Source organism: Ambystoma mexicanum, chromosome 12 (assembly GCF_040938575.1).
Source record: "Ambystoma mexicanum isolate Mex_15411 chromosome 12, UKY_AmexF1_1, whole genome shotgun sequence".
Lineage (NCBI taxonomy): Eukaryota > Metazoa > Chordata > Amphibia > Caudata > Ambystomatidae > Ambystoma > Ambystoma mexicanum.
This window is the reverse complement of record NC_090936.1, coordinates 798,460,853-798,480,224: the sequence shown is the minus strand read 5'-3', so window position 1 is coordinate 798,480,224 and position 19,372 is coordinate 798,460,853. Positions and strand designations below refer to the sequence as shown.

Sequence of the window (19,372 nt, the reverse complement as noted above, 5' to 3'; positions counted from 1 at the left end):
GTTACACATTGACGTGCATGGCCATTTGTACACTAGACCTTCTGATTCAGTTGAATGGAGGGGTAATTCTGTGCCTTCTGTAAAACCATTAAACTAATTTATTTACATAAGATACATTGCATCAGTTCAGTACATATGATATGTTCTTAATGAACAAATTGTATTGAATGACTAACTGTAGCAAAAAAAAATATCTTTACTATGTCTTGTGAAATTTATAATATATTAGTGAATACCACTATTTCTGTAAGTAAACTGTTCTAGGTAATAGCGCCTCAATGTCATGTCTAATTTAGATGACATTTGTGATGTCATCTTTGATGTCCTGGGTGTTAGTCTTAGCAGTGCACGGTGGTGGCGCGGGTTATGGTTGCTTAGCTTACCATAACTGGCGAATTTCAAGGGTTTTTCGGTTTTACTTGGAACCATAACGTCCCTTTAACAAAGTTTTTTCACTAAATTTCATAGGTTTTTAGTAGCGCAACTTAACCATAACGTCCCTTTAACAAAGTTTTTTTTCACTGATATATATATATATATATATATCAATTGTGTACGGCTATATGGTACAACAGTTAAAGTGGCGGTAAGAATTGACTGTTTTATTTTGCACCTTTGGAAGCTGGATGCCATTTTGATGTCCTGTTTACGATCGAGTGCAGAAAAGAGCATTGTTATCAATACTGAGGAAATCATCCTTTACCCAGTGCCACCCGCTCTGCACTTTGTGTTGAAGGCAGATGCCCCAGCAGTTGGATGGGGACTTTTGTCGTATCTTCACTCTTCCTGAAGCACAGAAGCACTTTATTGTAACCTTTAGATGCTCCTTGTATTAATGGTTCGCTTTAAAGTAGTGGTGTATGTCTGTTGCTAGTGTTAACAGTATAATGCATGTTTTTATTATATCAGGTTTTATGGAATATGTTCCGAAATAAACTTATTTGATGATGATGATGATGAATTTCTTTCAAAAAGTAGTATGATAAATTCCTACTACACCCATTCACTACCTGTTTTTTATTAGTATACATATGGGAGAACAATCACTATGCATACATAAAAGCCATTGTGGTACAACACATTTCAGACACGTATGTGACTTTGCAGTGACATTGTATGTTAGCTAAGTGGTACCTGTGGAATGCTGTAATACTTCATGACGGAGGGTTGTCTCATTGTTTTCTGATGGTCAGAAGAAGACTCCCTTAAGGAAGATGATTGGTTATTATATATGTTACTGGATGATGAAGAGTTCAGATTGTACAGTGTATGATAGCAGTGTGGAGCAGGTGTGATCTGATGGCCATGCTGTAAACTTCAGATCAAGGAGACCACAGATGTATGCCCAGCTTTTGCACTTGAGCACTTTGTGTGACAACAGGGTAATCATGTCATAATGCTCAGTTTACATATCTCCCAAATCTTCCAAAATCAGAAAGGGCATAGCATAGGTTTGCAACCTGTGACTCTTCAGATGTTTTGGACTGCTACTCCCACAATCTCTCACCATTAAGTATCCCCTCTAGAGTTTATGGATTGTGTAGTACAAAACATCTGCATAGCCAAAGGTTGCAGGCGACAAATATTCCAATAGCTTACAATTTCTGGGCCTCTCATGATAGTGTTATTTTTTGATTATTGTAATTGGGGCCAGTAGGTTCTTGTACATGGGAAACATATTTGCTGAATTGCCCTTTCTTTTAAGAATGCATGGTTTACTTGGATTATTTTCCTTCCTCCATGAACATCACAACGATACCAGTGCAGTATGAAGTAACATTACTCTCTTTTAGGCAACTGTGGCTGCATTCGCGGCTAGTGAAGGCCATTCGCACCCACGAGTTGTGGAGCTGCCAAAGACAGATGAAGGGCTGGGCTTCAATGTGATGGGTGGCAAGGAGCAAAACTCCCCCATCTACATTTCCCGCATCATACCTGGAGGCGTGGCCGAGAGACAAGGAGGACTCAAGCGGGGAGATCAGCTGCTCTCTGTTAATGGAGTGGTACGTATAGATTGTTCTGTCTGATGCTTAACGGAATGACTATGACATGTTGAACAGGAGACATACAAGAAACATCACTGTAGAAGTAAATATCATTAAAGGAGTCTCTGGCAGTGCACTAAGCTCTCCAGCAATCACTGGGGTTAATGATACTCTGCAGGAATGCCCGCAAGGCAAACAGTTCTATTCCATAATCCCGAATGTTGATGGTTTCGGGAGGATAGCTGAGGGGCAACATGCTCGCCTTTGAAGCAAGACGACACAGAGCAACACAGGTTCGATTCCGGGTTCTGCGCTTAGAAACCTCTGGATATTAAGCGCTTTATAAATATCATATCATATCATATCATAAGGCTGCACTGAAAAAAGGCAGCATTTTCAGGGTTTATAGTCATTGCATCAAATGCAATAGCATCGAATGCCATACCAGAGAAAAAAAAGCATAGAAAAAAAGCATTGAAAGCATTTTTAAAATAAATTTTTAATGGGGGTCCCACAACCCCCTTTTTTAACGTTTATAACCCATTTTAATTAAACTAAAATCTTTACCTTTTTTAAAAAAAGCATTCAATGCTTTTTTCTAATGTTTTTTTTCACTGGTATGGCATTCGATGCTATTGCATTCGATGCAATGACCAGATACCCATTTTCAGGTCAATTTTGTGTGGTTGGGATTAAGACAATTTGAAGGTGGTTTCAAACCACTGAACTGCTCTTGGAGTCGCTCACCCACCAGCTCCCACTGCTCTTTAATCAAGGGGTTTCACCCATCGAATCCGCCTTCACTCACACACGCCCTGTCTTCCCGCTGTTCAATCTGTTTTGCCGGCAACCAATAGATCGCAGGTCAAAGGCCTAATATTGCATTCCACTCTGCGGCCCTACTTAGGATATGCATTGTTTCTTATGTTTTATTTGGCATCTTTTAAGTCGTGCATAAGTAGCTATGCAGTTATAAGATTCCTCTCCAATTGTATTGTTTCTTCAAGAACATGTAACACTATTGTGGGTATTTCTACATTGGCAAACAAGTGTCTTTAATGCCATCTTTTGATATGGCCTAATAAGTGCAGCCGACATATAAGAATAAGGCTAGCAAAGGTGGTCTTTTTGTAAATAACATTTTTTAATGGCATTAAGTAAATGAGTATAGATAACAAGATTGCTTGAACTACAAAATGTGCAGAGGTGACTAAAGTGGAAATTACATACTAGTTTGACTCGTGTTTCTCTAACTTGATAAAGGAAGTTAATTGGTAGCCTGGGACCTCCATACCATCATAGAACTCCTAAAAAACTGTAATGCTAGAATAAAATATGACTGACGGTACATCTTGTGAAGTTTGTGCGCGATAGACAGGATTCCTGAAGCGGCAGCAACTTTAAGGTGGTCATTTAAAAAAAGATGCAAATTGCATGCACAAAACCACGAACGTTTGCACTTAGGGGGCTGCCTACATTTGCATTCACATGCAAAACAGGCCCCCTCCGTATAATCTTTGCCATTTCCACTGTGAAATGCAAAAGCCTGTTGCAAACGGCAGCTACAATCGCCTGTAAACCGTGTTGCACTTTGCAGTCCAAAAAGAGCCAACACTGCCCGTCATTCACACATCGGGAAGCGTTTACAATAGATTCCTATGGAATCCACTGCATTCCTGCTAAAATACAAATATAATTCTGTCGTAAATGCTGGTGTAGTTGAATGGTGGAGAGAGTGGGGTGGCAGAAATGGAAATTCCGTTCTGTGCCTCCTCTCTGCCTTAGACAGCATGAAAATGTGGTTCTGCATAAAGTGCATGCATACAATGTTTACGCATGCATTTTACTCACAAATTGCACCACAATCTCATCATGGTTTGATGAAGGCATCGCCAAGAAGAAGAGCGAAATAAAGAACCTGGAATGCTGTTTAAATAAGAAACGATTCTCAGCTGACAAACATATTGTGAAACAGTAAAGTGAGGTATTCAAACTACCATTGAATAGAAAAATAGAAAAAGAGCCTGTTTCAAGAAATGCATCTGCAACGCTCCCAAGAAATCTTCAGAGGTCATCAAGATCAATAGGGAACTTAGCAACCCTCACCATCTACTTCAATTGTCGTTTTGACCCCTTTTCACTAACTTCAAAGGGAAGGTTTACCAAACCCTCCTTCCAGTAAAACAGAAACAATACTTGCTCCCTCCTCCTCCACCTAGCCCTCCTAACACCTGTTCCTTCCACTACTTCACTCCCAATACTTCTCCATATACTGTTGCCATTGCTAAAAACATTGAACCTTCTGCAAATCAAGTCCAGTCTTGCACCGTGGGACTCATGAAAGAGATAGTGAGCCCCCACCCCCCGTCAGAACCAATTGCATAAATAAGCAACAACTCGATTCCCTGTGCTTTAGTCCCAATTCCACTAAAATCTTCCATAAGACACTTGGGCAGCACATCCAGAAGTTCCAGAAAACTATCACCCCATTTTGAAACCAATCTCCTGTAAATCCGAGAAAGGGTTCTGGAAGCTTCCTGCAATACTTCACATGCTGCACTCATCCTTCTTGATTTTAATGCTTCTTTTGACATTGTTAATCATGAATTGCTTGTTGATAGACTCCACATTACAATAGGTGTAACATGCACCACACTCAAAGGCCTCCAAAAGTGCTCTTGCCAAATCTCTCACTTGTCTATTCAATGTGTGTGTGAGCCATCTGGCAAAATTTATTAACACCTAAATAGGGTATTTCCAGATCTATGCTGATGGTTCCCAGATCCTACTGAACATCTCGAAGGGGGCACTGAATCAGACCTAATGCCCACATTCCTACAAATAAATTCAAGACTGGTCCTTCCACAACAACCTTTGTCTCAATCCCACTTAAACAGAAATTATCTGGTCTGGCCCTCTTCATCGTTCCTCTTTTCCTTTCAACTGGCTTGACTCCTGGAATGTGACCTAGCAGTTCAGACTGGACTGCCCCTTTTGAGATGTGACCAAGCCAGTTTTGCATATGGTCTTCCCCTACTGCAATCGGATTTCCGTCTGAAAACGATTGTCTGAATCATTTTGACATTCAATGCCAGAATTTATGATTAATAGAAAACCTTCCAGCAATTAACCTTCTGTCCTTCTTATGTCAACCCAAGTGGCATAGGAGAGCTTAGACCTGGATTCGATCCTGCTGGGCGCAACGACCAAAACTACACTTCACTGCTGATACCCAATGATGCTTAAACATGTCTTTAGAGGATTCTGTTCCCATGCAGAAAGGATGTGATCTAGCAGTTCAGGCTGGACTGTGCCTTTTGGTATGGGACCAGGTCTGATGGCATATGGTCTTTCCTCTTCTCTAATGGCATGGTATGAAAAACGATGATCTGGAAGTTTGCCAAAAAACAATTCCTGATATTGTGATTATTTCAAGACCATCCAGCCATCAGCCTGTCCCATGCGTATGAATACTGTTCAATAGCAACATGACCTTCAACCCTCTCAGTCAACCTCACTGCTCAAAAGCTCATTTTCAGAAGCACATGATGTGGTGTCTTCCTTTTCTTAGCGAGGCCACTAAGAAGCGTTGTTGCTCAATCATTCATAACTTTGTGACTGGACTATTGTCAAGAAAGGAATCCATTTGACATCTGCAGCCCTTACAAAATATGACAGCCAAACTAATTGCATCCCAAAAGCCATAGGACCAGATCTCACCTGCCCTGAACAGTTTGAATTGCCTCCCCTTTGAAAACAGAATTATCTATAAAACTCTTGGTATTATCCACAAGGATTTAAGAAACGTAGGCCCTCACTACTTTATATCTGGCATCAAGAGACACATCCTCTCCAGGAACTTTAGATCCTCATCCTTTAACCTGATCAGTACAATGTAGAGCCGTACATTGCTTCATGGTGGGCAAATAGTGGACATGCTTTGACCTAAACAATGCAACCATCTATTGTTTGAGGTCAGGAGTGAGCTCCCTCATCCCTGCTTCCACACCATGCCGAATGCCTTCCTTCTTGCCTTAGGCTTCCATTATTTTGCCCTGTCCTTTACACTGCATATGTAAACATTGTATTAATATACATTGAGAATCTATAACACACTTCTGTATCCTGGCAATAATGTTAAGTTCGAACCTGTTCCTCATGCAAGAATGTGCGTCAGTACTGTGATCCATTGATGCCTTTTATAGACTAATAGTAATAGTATAAAGTAATAGTCACCTGATTGAGAAGTTTTAAACTGCTTCCAGCGGAAGTATCCTACTTCCCACCAAAACAATTAACTCATTCATTGATGTGTAGTTTGTCATAACAACTTCTAGTCTGCTGATCCTTTCAGGGGGGTTGGAGCTCAACCCCCATGTTGACTTCAAGTCACTTATGAGAGGACCTATTTTTCGTAGCTATCCAGGCTTGTTGATATAACAGCTTAGCAATTTATAATGAGCAAGTTATATTCACTGATGGGATGAGCATCATGATCATTACATGGAGCGGAGAGCAAACAATAATTCATCACCAACATAATTAGAGTAGTTGATTTGATCTTTTTAGTAATTTCAATTAGCTTGCAGACAGTACTTCATTAGCAAAATCTAAATAAAATAAGAGAATATGTACAATGTAAATCAGGATTTATGAGAAAATAGATTCAGAATTATAACACTGCGTGTTGGAGTAACAGATACAATTATATAAACTCTTCATCAGGTGCAGGTTTGGGAAATATTGCATCAAGATAATGAACTATAGCCACTCGCATTCCCAAATCAGGATTATTGGTTATGTTAGACCAAATATTGTCCATTGACATATGCTCATATCTGGTCAAGTGACATTTTTTGAAATGGGTGATCCTTTGACTGACTAACCATTTGGCAATACAAAATGCAATGTTCTAAGGTTTCTCTTTGGGTCCTGTCTGAGCAGAAGCAGCAAAAGTTCAGTTCTGTTTCAATCAAGTTTCGTCTCACTAATACCTCAGTTGTAGGCCAAAGATTTAATCGAAATGTAAGAAATTGATCTCTGATGTATGGAGACGGACATCTTAAGAGATAAGGCGCTTCTACATGCAAAGCTTTGTTTACAAACACTCGAGTATCAAAATTCTTATATTTGAGGCATTGTCTTCGAGTTTTAATCCAGTCAAAGAAAAAAAGTTTTTGCTTCGCTCGGACCGGTTTGGATAGTATCAAGTCCAATGAAATTGATGCATCAGATAAAGAATTCATGACTAGATTACACCATGGGCCTCATTACGAGGTGGGCGGTAAGGGATTACCGGCACCGGTAAGGGCAACGGTGCCGGTAATCCCTTACCGCCCTATTACGAGTTCCCTTTGCGGGTCCTTCCTTAATTCCTGTTTTTTTCAGGTGTTAAGGACGGGACCCGCAAAGGGACTCTAGAGCTAATAACGGTACCGCAATTTGCGGTACCGTTAAAAGCGCCTTCCCCATTCCGATTGAGCCCTATAGGGGCTCAATGGGAATGGGGAATGGCCCTAGTGAATGGGGAATTACCGGTCCCGCCAACCTTGGAATGGACTGGTAATTGCTCCATTCACCAGGGCAGAGTCGGAACGAGTTTGGAGGCAGCCATGGCGCTAATAGCGCCATGGCTACCTCCAACCTCGTAATGAGGCCCCATGTCTTAGTGAAAGTCTAATCTTGGGCCAACAGGTGGTTGGCTAGAATACTCAACAGTCCATGGGAAGCAATGCCCAAAATTGATTTCCGAAATAATGCACACATCTTCCATATGATTTGGGATTCTAAGGATGGAATACCCAATTCGTATCGTATTAGTGGTAGAGGGGTGCTTAAAGGTAGATGTAACAATTGCTTCCAAAATCTGGCTTCCAGTACAGACCACCAATTGTATTTTCTTGGTAGCATAGCTTCAAAGCCATAGCTTATGATAGGGATCACTTTCTGATTGTAAAATAATATGACATGTTTTAGGGTAAATTATCCATATTTCTTTTTGAGAACTTTGGCTTGCGAAATTAGTGAGTGAAGGTTTGACTGAATATCATCATCCAATGCCTGGTTCGAGGTGGAGGCTTGGATAATGAAGCCCAAATATTTGTAATGCTGTACTTCAGATAACATTGTACTTTGTAGTGACCAACTATAAGACTTTACTTTCATTCTGGCATTAGGTTTGCATATCATAGTTTGAGTTTTCTGTGTGTTAACTATAAGGTCGTTGGTAGTTACATATGAGGCTACGTTATTCAATAAATTTGGAAGCCAAGGGGAGTCTGGGAGATGAGGATTAAGTAATCCGTGTAAAGAAGATGGCTTATAGTATGAGGTCCAAGTTTGGGGGAGTCCCCCGTAGTGGCCCGCAGAATGTTCCCCAGATCAAGCAGAAAGAAATTAAAAATAGAAGAAGCCAAAATGCAGCCTTGTTTAAGGCGTCGATCAGTCTTGATGATGGATGAAAGTTTGCCTGCAGAAGGAAGCCTAATTTGAATGGTGGTATGATTATGTAATAGCATAATTAGATTCAAAAGAGAGGATGGACAATTGTATTTGATTAATTTGAGATGTAAAATGGACCGATCGATAGAATCAAAAGAGGCTTTAAAATCAATGTAAGCAGATAAAGGGCTTTGTTCTTCGCCACATATTTTGATTTGAGTGCATTTAGAGTCATAAGATTGGGACACGTTCCGAGACCAGCGACGAAACCAGTCTGAAACAGATCTCTTAAATTATTTTTAATGGTCCATTGATTGTAGTCCCTTAGGATGATTCGGGCAAAGATTTTGCCCGGGGAGTCTAATAAGGCTATTGGTCTGTAGCTAGTCAGAGAAGTGCAATCACCCTTCTTGTAGATTGGGACTATAATGGAATGAGACTAGGAAGCAGGCAAACGTTGTGTGATATTAATAGTTGTGAAAATCTTGTGTAATATGACGGCCCAGAGATCGGGATGTTTTTTAAACATTCGATTGGAGAGACCATCCGGACCACAAGCACCAGAATTGCTAATTTTATTGATGTAATATCTGATGTCACCCAGATCAAAAGAAAGGAAAAAAGAGTTGTGTGTATGTAGTGTAATGGTATGAGAAGGTTTAGGACAGGCATAAAGAATCTGGAAATGAGCAATCCACTTTAGCTCAGTTTCACAGTTAGCTTGCAAGATGGATTGAGGAAGACAAGTGGCCCTATTTGATAGGGACCATAGACCTGCCGTGTTTTTAGATTGAAAGGACCGCAACATGGCTTCTCCGTCGCGCTGAAACATTTTGATTCAAAGGACCTTGAGGGCAGTTTTGTGTTTAGTTTTGATGGATTTCAAAATGGTGGCTCTGGAAGCCACAGAGCCTTCAGGGCTTGTCTTTTTAAAGCCCGAGTATGAGCATTCAGATTTTGGATCTCTAAATTGAATACATGGAGCTTTGGGGTGGTCACACTGAGACTCGATGCTTTAGAGAATTGAAAATACTGCATCAAGTGTGGGTAGTGCATAATTTAATCCCAGTGTTGATTTTCTAAGGCTTCATTCAGCTCACACAGGGTTTGTGAGGACCATCATAGACGGTTGCCTCCATTATTCAAAATCAGATTTTCCTGAAAAGGAGTAGCAACAGTAGTCATACTAGGAGAATGGCTCATCCAAACAACAATGAGTTGATTGTGATCACTATTGTGATTCTCAGTTACATAGAAATCGTCCATAACTGTGAACAGCTGGGCATTAATGAAAACATAATCAATAGTGGATGAACTGGAACCTCTTTTCCATGTTGACTTGGGCGGCATATCTGATGGAAAGGCTCCACTGAGCAACACCAGATCATGGTTGGAGGCAAAAGCCATCCATTTAGATATCTTTGGCTTGATGGAAAATTCAGGAATGAGGCAATTGCAATTTAGATCCCCTGCAATGATGATACTGGAGACTGATTTGTCAAGAGCAACCAAGTTAAGTGCTTCTGTTAAGGCCTTAAGGAAACATCCATCAGATATACCGGCCGAATTCCAATATACATTTATTAAGGTGTAGCCAACATTAAAGATATGTAATTTGATCATTTGTACATAGTTGTTTGGACAACTCCATTCTTGTGCAACCATTCCAACTCCCATCTTGACAACTATCAGTAAACCAGAGGTGGATCTGCCAGAGATACCACACTGTGCCGGATTTAGGAAAACATCATAATTGTCCCATATCGGTACTGAGGTCATCCAAGTTTCCTGGAGCATGAGTATGTTATAAGATACAAGCAGATTATGGTCGTTGTTGATCAGATGTGAAAATCCTCTGGTGTTCCAGCTAATCAACGAGATGGAGAGGGTATTTGTTTTACATGCTAGCTAGTTGGATTGGATGGTTGTGTGACAATGACAACCTGCAGGTACGGGGATCTGAGGAGACTGATAGCTTCCCGGGGCATCACCACTATTAGTTTGCTATATTTAAGTAGTCTATTGCAAGATCAAAACCCAAGGAGGAGAGATCCATTCTAGCCATCCATATAAGATTTTGAACAACTCTGGAATTCATCCAGATGCTAATGGAGGAGGCATTGTGCTGAGTTGGAAATTCTATGAGAGTGATATCTGCTGAGCCAATGTCTTTGAGTGATCGAATCTCTGAAAATATGGCTTGGAGAGAAGTTCTTTTCAAATTATATTGAATTAATGGTTTTGGTTTACAAGATAATAGTAGCGAAAAATTAGCTGGAGGTTTGACATTTGACTTGCTGGCTACTGGATTTGACTGCACAGGAGGTTCATGATTTGAGATTTAGAAGAGACGACAGACTGGAGCAGTTTCACCATATCAGAGGTGATTTGCGCAAGTAAAGCAAGAGGGTCATTTGCAGGAGTAGGCAGGGTGTTATCTTTGACAATATGCAGTGCCACATTTCTCGGTCTTAAAGAGGGTGATTCACAAGGCCTTATTTGGGGCACTACCTGGGGCCTTGAGTGAATCCCATTGGAGTATGGTACAAACTTCAGATCATTAGGATGAAAAGTTTTTAGAGATAAGCAACTCATGTCGGCATCTACCGCCTTCCTGATCTCTAAGCGGTGTAGGTCATCAACTCTGGTTTCAGGAATGTAAACAGTTTGTGGGTTGTCGACCTCCACAGGGAGAATCGCAGGGGAAGGGGCCTTGCTATCTTCATGACAAGATTGTTCAATCGCTGCCTCCACCAGTTGATCAAGAGGTGCATATGGCGCAGGGGCATTACTGGAGGGAGGTGGCTTATTGACCAATTTGCCCTGTTTGAGTTGAGAGTATTTCCTTGATACAGAACAAGCAGCATCAATTACTCTTGTTTTTGTCAAATTTAAATTCTTGATGAATAGTTTTGATTTTGCAGTATTCATTTTGGTATTGCCAGAAATGTTTTTGGTTAGTTTAGATTGGCACGAGAGGCCAATATTCTTTTGACTTTTAGAGAAGATGGTATAAGTCTCTTTATTGGTTGTGCTTGTTAGAGTTTGCGATGAAGTGGCACTTGAGGCACACTGGGGAAGATTCACCGCAGATTTAACCATGAGTACACATGAGGGAGGCGTTGTCTTCTTTTGACGTTTTACAGACAACATATCAGGAGCTATGTCAGACAACGTCTGGACTGCTGGCGGGTCACTAGGCCCACTCACGGCTTCACCAGATTCAATGTTAAGACCTGTATCAGGACACACAAATTCAACCTGATCTTCTACGGTGCGTATGCTTTTATCAATGAGTGGTAAGCACTGGCTCCTACTCTCTGGGGCTGAAGTTTGTGTGGCTGTCGCATGTCGAACTGGGACAAAGTTCCCTAACACTGAGTTCATGCCAGTTGGAACAAGGATCACTTTTGGGACTAGGATCATAGGGAAACTGTTTATTTGAATGATTGCCATGTTAGAATTTTTTCCAATAATGCTGTTTGCAAGATTATTCTCGTATCCAGAGTGTCATACAGCTTAATTAAGGTGGTTAAGGATGTTTGTAGAGCATTGAGGGCAATTTGAGTTAGCGCTGAATTGTTCTCATTAGGGGATGCCTGATTTGCCACAGAATTGAACATCTGTTTTTGAGGTAAACATTCAGAGTCTGTACTAGGGCAGGGCTAGGGACCGTGGATGTAATTGAAATTGCATCTACATTCACTTGGGAAACCACATGGAGTAGGAGCACAAAAGGAAATATTGGAAATAGAGGAGCAACTGCTCGAGAACATGATGGGGGATTTGGATAAATTATCCGACATCAGTTGAAGAGAAAAACAAGAATTAGAAAGGTTCAGGTCAATTATGGCAACATCGGATGCCTGTGCCACTGATCGAGCATTATTGACTATAAACTCAGCAGTGGACGGTACATTCTCAAGTATACTGGCATCAGTAAGGACATTAATCTCACCCGGGCATCTTGCCAGAAAGACGCCAGCAGAATTAGGCGCATCTGCGCCTGCCGACTGTGATGCTGGAAATGCATCGGAGGGACAGGGCCTCCGTGTCCTTGTCCTTTACTGCTTTTTATCGTGTGGTCTGTCATGTTTTCCGCGCAGGAGTTCATGTGGGACTCCTGAAGGTGAAGCTCTCTCTCTTTTGGTTTGGTGAACAGACCCGTGGGATACCCTTATGGCACCCATGGGTAGGGGTACAACCCTGTGCCCCTAGTGTATGTTTGTGGGCACCTGTGTGTGACCCAGAGAGCAGGGTACGGGCTGGTGGCAGCTCCGTGCTGAAATGACTGGTGCCCTGAGCGTCCTCCATATTGGGATGCCCAGACCCTGTCATTGGGAATCGGTAGATTCCGGATGGAGAAAAAATGGCCCCCATGGCCTCTTGCCTTCCATCACCTGTTACCTTGATCTTCCCGAAGTCCCGGGAAGCCCTGCATCTGTCCCTTCCCCCTGACTGGCTGTTGGGTGGAAGTTCTGTATATGGTAGTATGGGGCAGTGCTGACCAGACTGGCTGGAGCCTTCTCAACAACCGTATGTTGTGGTTACGCCTGTGTGTGGGACCTGGGTGAATGGAGTGTGTGATGAATATACATTCTATGTTGTGGCTGTCTAGTATCTGGTTTTTGACACAATGGTTGAGACAGCCCTGCCCGAAACCGGTATGAATGCAGCTTGGAGTGTTGAATGGCCGGTACTTGTCCCAATACACATAACTTGTTGTGAGTGTCTGGAGAGAAGTGAATGGCCTGAATACCTTGTGTGCCTGATTGGCTGCCTGCCTGCATGAATGCCCGTAGTCGTGATTGGATGCTTGAGTGTTACCCAGCGGAATCAATGGGAGATCAACAGTATATCTGGGGACCTCTCACTGCTAGGAATCATGTTCAGAAGCTGAAGTCCACTACGACGAGTAACTGGAGTAACTGAAGCTTGATCCTGAAGCCCTGCTGGACGAGAAGAATTGCTGTTGCTCTCCTTTGCAATCTGAAAGCTGCTGTGCTTCAAGAACTGACCCAGAGAGGACCTGGTAAGGCGCCCTCTACCCTTCAGCTGATCTTTGCCTAAGCTCCCTGGTAGACAGACCTTCGACAGGCTGCCGACCCGATACGGGGACTGCTGCGGAACTCCAAGGAGAAGCGCCCAGACTGTTGTCCGCCACTGTCACCGACCACTGTCGCTGACTGGAGCCGCCGTGCTCCCGTTGCCTAAGAACTTCCTGATCCAAGGACACTCTCGTCCGCATCATCACCGCTGTATCCTGCTGGAGAAGGCCTGACTGTCGACGTGCCGAGGAGCATCCGCCGGTGGGTTTCCCGCCACCCAAAGACCACACAGATGCCGATGACTCGACGACCTTGCTGGGCCACAGTTCTTCAACTCTTTGTGGTCCAGAACTATCGACACTGAGGTGCCCGGCACGCCTATTCCTTGCAGGACGTTTATGCTTCCCCGTCAACGAGCACCGGTAGGAACGACGCAGCCACTTCACTGTCGTAGCTCGACCTCTTCTCCGTCGGACGTTCGATGACCCGTGACTCCTGCCTGAAAGGGAGGACATTCAAGAAGGGTTGTCGATTTCCCCGACGAGGAACGCTACAACGCCAGGTACTTTGGGGTTGCAGAACTATTGGAAAGTCTAGTGTGAACAATATATGGACTGGGCTTGTATCTTTCTTCTACAGGTTGCCCAGGTGGGGGGATCTCCACACAGAACTGTGTGTAGTGGTACAGGGCCAATATTCTGCCAATTGCTCAAACATCTTGCTTTCCTTCCTCTCTCTACTGCTGTTTTCCTCTTTATTTTGATCTGTGTGTCATTCTGACCGTATGCACTTGAATAAGATCTAATAACGTTAGTGGTACTACTTTAGAATTGTACATATTTACAATTGTTGATTTTCGGAGTACAAAGTGAGTTATCGTGATTGTGTATATGACCTTGAATATTAACTATATAAAGACTGTGTTTTAACCGATACAGTGTGTGGACATTCCTTCGTGGGTGCTCGGGGTCTACAATGTACTTAAGAACCAGCTCGCATCACCTCCCGAGAAGCTAGGCCTTGATTGCTCGACCACAACTACCAATAATAGAAAATCTTGGCAGGGGTCTCTGTGCCTCCCCTCTAGCATATAGAGAGGGGAAGTGCAGACCCCCCCCTCCGATCTTTACACCGATACAAAATGTTGGTCAAAGGGAGTCAGGGATGAGTTTGTGGCCTTATTGGACATTTGGTGCAGAAGGATATTCATGTTTTCAGATACAACTTCGTGAGGAGGAAGGAGCTTAACAGAGGTAAGACACTCGGCTTGTGAGTGAACTAAAGATTCTTTATAGAATTTTCGGATGTCAGGCAAGCCGACTTTCTTGTGGGTTAAATTGACACCTCTTTTAGGGCGCAGGGCTTTAGGAGTAGAAGTGGCACTTAAGACGCTCCCCTTCGTGTTTCTCAAGTCCGCTGCCCCAGTCTTAGGTTGCAAGCCCTTAGGCGTTCCAGTTTTCAATGTGGGGAACATAAAGATGTAATAAATACAAAATGAGACCTAAACCGGAGAAACTCTTCTGCCACATGCCACAACGCTGCAGTGAAGCGGCAAAGCAGGACTTGTGGGGACTTGCTTGGGTGTGTGCGCGCGAAAGCCAGTTTATATAGCTCTGCCTTCTGTAGTTGCAGAGCCTAAACAGACAAAGGAAATTAGCTGTTTTTTAGCAAGTCCACTTAGCACAGAGTGCTAAAGTAAAGTCAATGAATGTACTGCTGGATTCACCTTCTGGTTATAGAAGTCCTTCTCTGCACGGCAGCAGTGCAAAGGTTTGAGGAAAGAATAACACGTCCAAGCGCAGGAGCAGCTGTAGAGTCTCGCGGCAAAGCAGGACTTGTGGGGACTTGCTTGGGTGCGCGCTCGCGGTGCGTGTACAAGCCAGTTTATATAGCTCCGCCTTCTGTAGTTGCAGAGCCTAAACAGACAAAGAAAATGAGCTGTTTTTTAGCAAGTCCACTTAGCACAGAGTGCTAAAGTAAAGTCGATGAATGTACTGCTGGATTCACCTTCTGGTTATATCTCTGCACGGCAGCAGTGCAAAAGTTCGAGGAAAGAATAACACGTCCAAGCGCAGGAGCAGCTGTAGAGTCTCGTGGCAAAGCGAGACTTGTGTGGACTTGCTTGGGTGCGCGCGCGCGGTGCGTGTACAAGCCAGTTTATATAGCTCTGCCTTCTGTAGTTGCAGAGCCTTCTGGTTATAGAAGTCCTTCTCTACATGGCAGCAGTGCAAAGGTTTGAGGAAGGAATAACACGTCCAAGCGCAGGAGCAGCTGTAGAGTCTTGCGGCAAAGCAGGGACTTGCTTGGTCTCCTGGTCTACTTCATAGAGCATAGGTCTGCAGTCCATCAAGAACCAGGAAATAATTGTTGGTCAGTCTAGGGGCAGGACTAACTATACTCACGCCATGATAAATGTCCTGCAGAAAAGCAAACATGTTTCTTTCTCATATCCATTTGTTCTATTTATTGGCAACAGTTTCCCACAAAGGCTTCATGGAAACAATTCCATGAGTAGCAAGCAAGAGTTTTTTGTAGAGGGCTCAATGGACCTTACTTGGCATCTAGGACGGGCCAGGCAGTCTAGAAGCCCTTGACCGTTGAAAGAATTGCTGTTTTAAACTAGAACACTAGGGCTTTTAATGTGTACCTAATAGTTACATTGCCATATTTGTAATGTTAATGTTTATATAATATTTTCTTAAAAAGTAACACTTCTAAAAATGTGTAATGATTTATAGAAACAATGGATATACTAACAATAATGTATGCTATTTACTTGACTCGCAAGCCTAAAATGTACTGCTGGAAGATAGATATATTGAAGTTCAAAATGTGCTTTTGACAGTTGTCATAAATCTTGCAGGTGAGGCTAGAGGTGCTGTGGGTTAGTTTAAGTTAGGCTAAGGGGGAGAGAGCAGGGGCAGATTAAGTGACAGCAATCTGCGGCTGCCCACATAATACCCCCAAGTTTTAAGCCTGTCCTCAGGCAGTACATATCTAAGGACCCAGCAGATGATAGAAAAAGTGGGCCCCATTTTCGGGATGAGTTACAAGGAACTGTAGGTGATGCTGAGGTGGGAAACCCATATGGGCAGAGGCTCATGTACAGTGCGATGTTTCATGTTTCATAATGAAATATACGTGCTCAGAATATACGTTTTCCAAAAATCGCAATCCTGTTATGCAACAACAGTCAGCTTCTAGTGCTGATTGCTTTCAGTGTTCCCGTTGGTTGAAAGACAAGTGCTCTGGATGAATGCTTTTCAAGACTTCCAATCTAGACTGCAATGATTCCCCCGGTACTGATGTGGGGGTTGCTTTCTTCCTCATGGCTGGAGCCCAAAAGCTCAGGATATAGTGTTCATCAAAGATCATCATACTGCGCTCCTTCCCTTCACTTCCGTGTCCTGATTCATTTTCTTTCCTCCCAATTAAAAAACAGGCTATGACAAAGTACTTCTCGACCATGGCACAAGACTGTTCTGCAATGAATCCTTCCATCTCTGAGTTGTGATATTGGGATGTATACTACGCAACCTTGCCATTTCCATCTTCTCGAGCCACTATGATATATCTGAATGAGAGAGGATTGGTTAGGTGAGTGGGGAGTGACTGAAAATGCACGATAGCTTTTCTGTTGTGTTTAAGCATGCACACTGGAAGTACCCTTATAACTGCGAGTGATGCAGTTTCTGTGTGCTCTGTGTCCATAGCACAGGGTCATTTTTATACAAAGGGATCTCTTGTGTGCCTCTGGTGCTGGAATGTACAGGCATGGGCTGTAATATGCAAGTTGTTTGTAGAGGTGATGTACTATGTTTGATTTCTGTTTGAGAGGTGTTCAACTGCCATGTTTGAGTGGCTACGTTGGTATTTGTATTTTGTGTTGGAACGTAGAATTTGATCTTTTTAGAGCTGCCTGAGACCCCAATGGGCAGAGATTGGTGAGGAGCACAATCAGTTCGGAAACAACGCACATATAGCATATTATAATGGGGTGTAACAGCCATGATAGGAAATGAAAGGTGTCACAAAGCATTACAAAATATAGCAACACATATAAAATCCCATACAAAGAAAAACAACCTACCGTCTTATCCTATGCTCCTACCGCTGTCCTGTTTCAGACAAGTTCCATTTTATTTACTCACATTGTCATTGTCAAACCCTGCATCTTTATCTCTATCACTATCTATCTTTCTCTCTCTCTCTCTCTCTCTCTCTCTCTCTCTCTCTCTATATATATATATATATTACATGGCCACGGTAGTGGTCATGTAGTTATGGTTAAGTTGGTGTTTCCATAGGAAGAGCACTTTTTGGGCGGCTTATAACTTCGCTCTCCCTGGACGAATCCTCACCAAACTTTGCAAAAGAAGTATTTGGGTCACTGAATTTTTCTGCAAAGTTTGGTGAGGATTCGTCCAGGGGGGACAAAGTTATAGGGGGGTCCCAAAACTTTTTTTTTCCCATAGACATAATGGGAAAAAACTTTGCTCACGCCTACAGCCCAAACAGCTGGACGGATTTACACCAAATTTGCGGCAGGAGCGGCGGCTTGGTCCCGGAAGTGTGCTTTGCTTTATTTGGTGTAAATCCGTCCAGTAGTTTTTAAAAAAATGACAAAAATGTAAGTGAAAAAAATTAATGATATCTGTGTTCGCTTCGCGGACACACTTCCCTGTTCACTCCGCGGACAGGACAGTGATTGGGCAAGCAGCTCTCGTGATGTCCACGGACATCTACCGTGCTCTCTCATTGGATGCGGTGAAAGCGTGCAGTGCACCTGGCTTCAGAGACGCCCGCCATCTTTGTTCCTCGCATGAGAGGCTTTGTCAGCAGGAGCGGGATCTGCCGCCTGCACAGTAAGTCTTTCGTGTCTGTCTCCTGTTCTTCCCATCCCCGCTCATGCCCCATGTGTCCTTCTTGTCCCCCCCACCCCCACTCATGCTCTGTGTCTCCCCTGTTCCTCCAGCCCCTGGCTCACGCCATCGGCACATGGTGGCCAGCGGAGGGCCGAGGAGCGGGATCTGCCACCTGCACATGAACGCCGTGTGTCTCTCTCCCTCCCCACCACCCCCCGCTCATGCTCTGTGTGTCTCTCTCCCACCCCCCACCCCCGCTCATACCCCGTGTGTCTCTCTCCCCTTCCCCCCACCCCCGCTCATGCCCCGTGTGTCTCTATCCCTCCCCCCCACCCCCGCTCATGCCCCATGTGTCTCTCTCCCTCCCCCCAGCCCGGTCATACCCTGTGTGTCTCTCTCCCCTTCCCCCCACCCCCGCTCATGCCCCGTGTGTCTCTCTCCCTCCCCCCACCCCCGCTCATGCCCCGTGTGTCTCTCCACCTTTCGCCCACCCCCGCTCATGCCCCGTGTGTCTCTCCCCCTCACGCCCACCCCCCGCTCATGCCCCGTGTGTCTCTCTCCCTCCCCCCCGCCGATCATGCCCGTGTGTCTCTCTCCCTCCCGCCTGTAAAGGACTGGTAGGGGGTGGTCTGTACTTCTGCTCTCTATATGGTAGAGGGGAGGCACAGAGGGCCCCAGCCTAGATTCTCTATTCGGTAGCTATGGTCGAGCAATCAAGGCCTAGCTTCTCAGGAGGTGATGCAGGCTGGTTCTTAAGTACAGTGTAGTCCCCAAGCCCCCACAAAGGAATGTCCACACACTGTATTGATTAGAACACAGTCTTTATATAATCAATATTCAAGGTTATGTACACTTATCATAATAACTCACTTTGTACTTAGGAAAATCAACAATGGAAAATATATACAATTCTAAAGTGGTACCACTCTTTGTATTAGATCTCATTAAAAGTGCATCAACAATACTGTAACAATGTCACACAGATCAATAGAGTGAAACCAGCAATAGAGAGAGGAGAGAAAATAAGATGGTT

At 43.6% G+C, this 19,372-nt stretch overlaps 1 protein-coding gene across 4 annotated transcripts in view; it reads left to right on the top strand.

The window, feature by feature from the left end:
- Positions 1 to 19,372, top strand: part of LIN7A (lin-7 homolog A, crumbs cell polarity complex component) — a 1,061,287-nt gene that overhangs the window by 886,025 nt on the left and 155,890 nt on the right. For all 4 annotated transcript variants that reach the window (XM_069629309.1, XM_069629307.1, XM_069629306.1 and 1 more), the window contains exon 4: positions 1,794 to 2,003. In XM_069629309.1, coding sequence (XP_069485410.1) covers positions 1,794 to 2,003 — 210 coding nt within the window. The remainder of the gene's footprint in view (positions 1 to 1,793; positions 2,004 to 19,372) is intronic.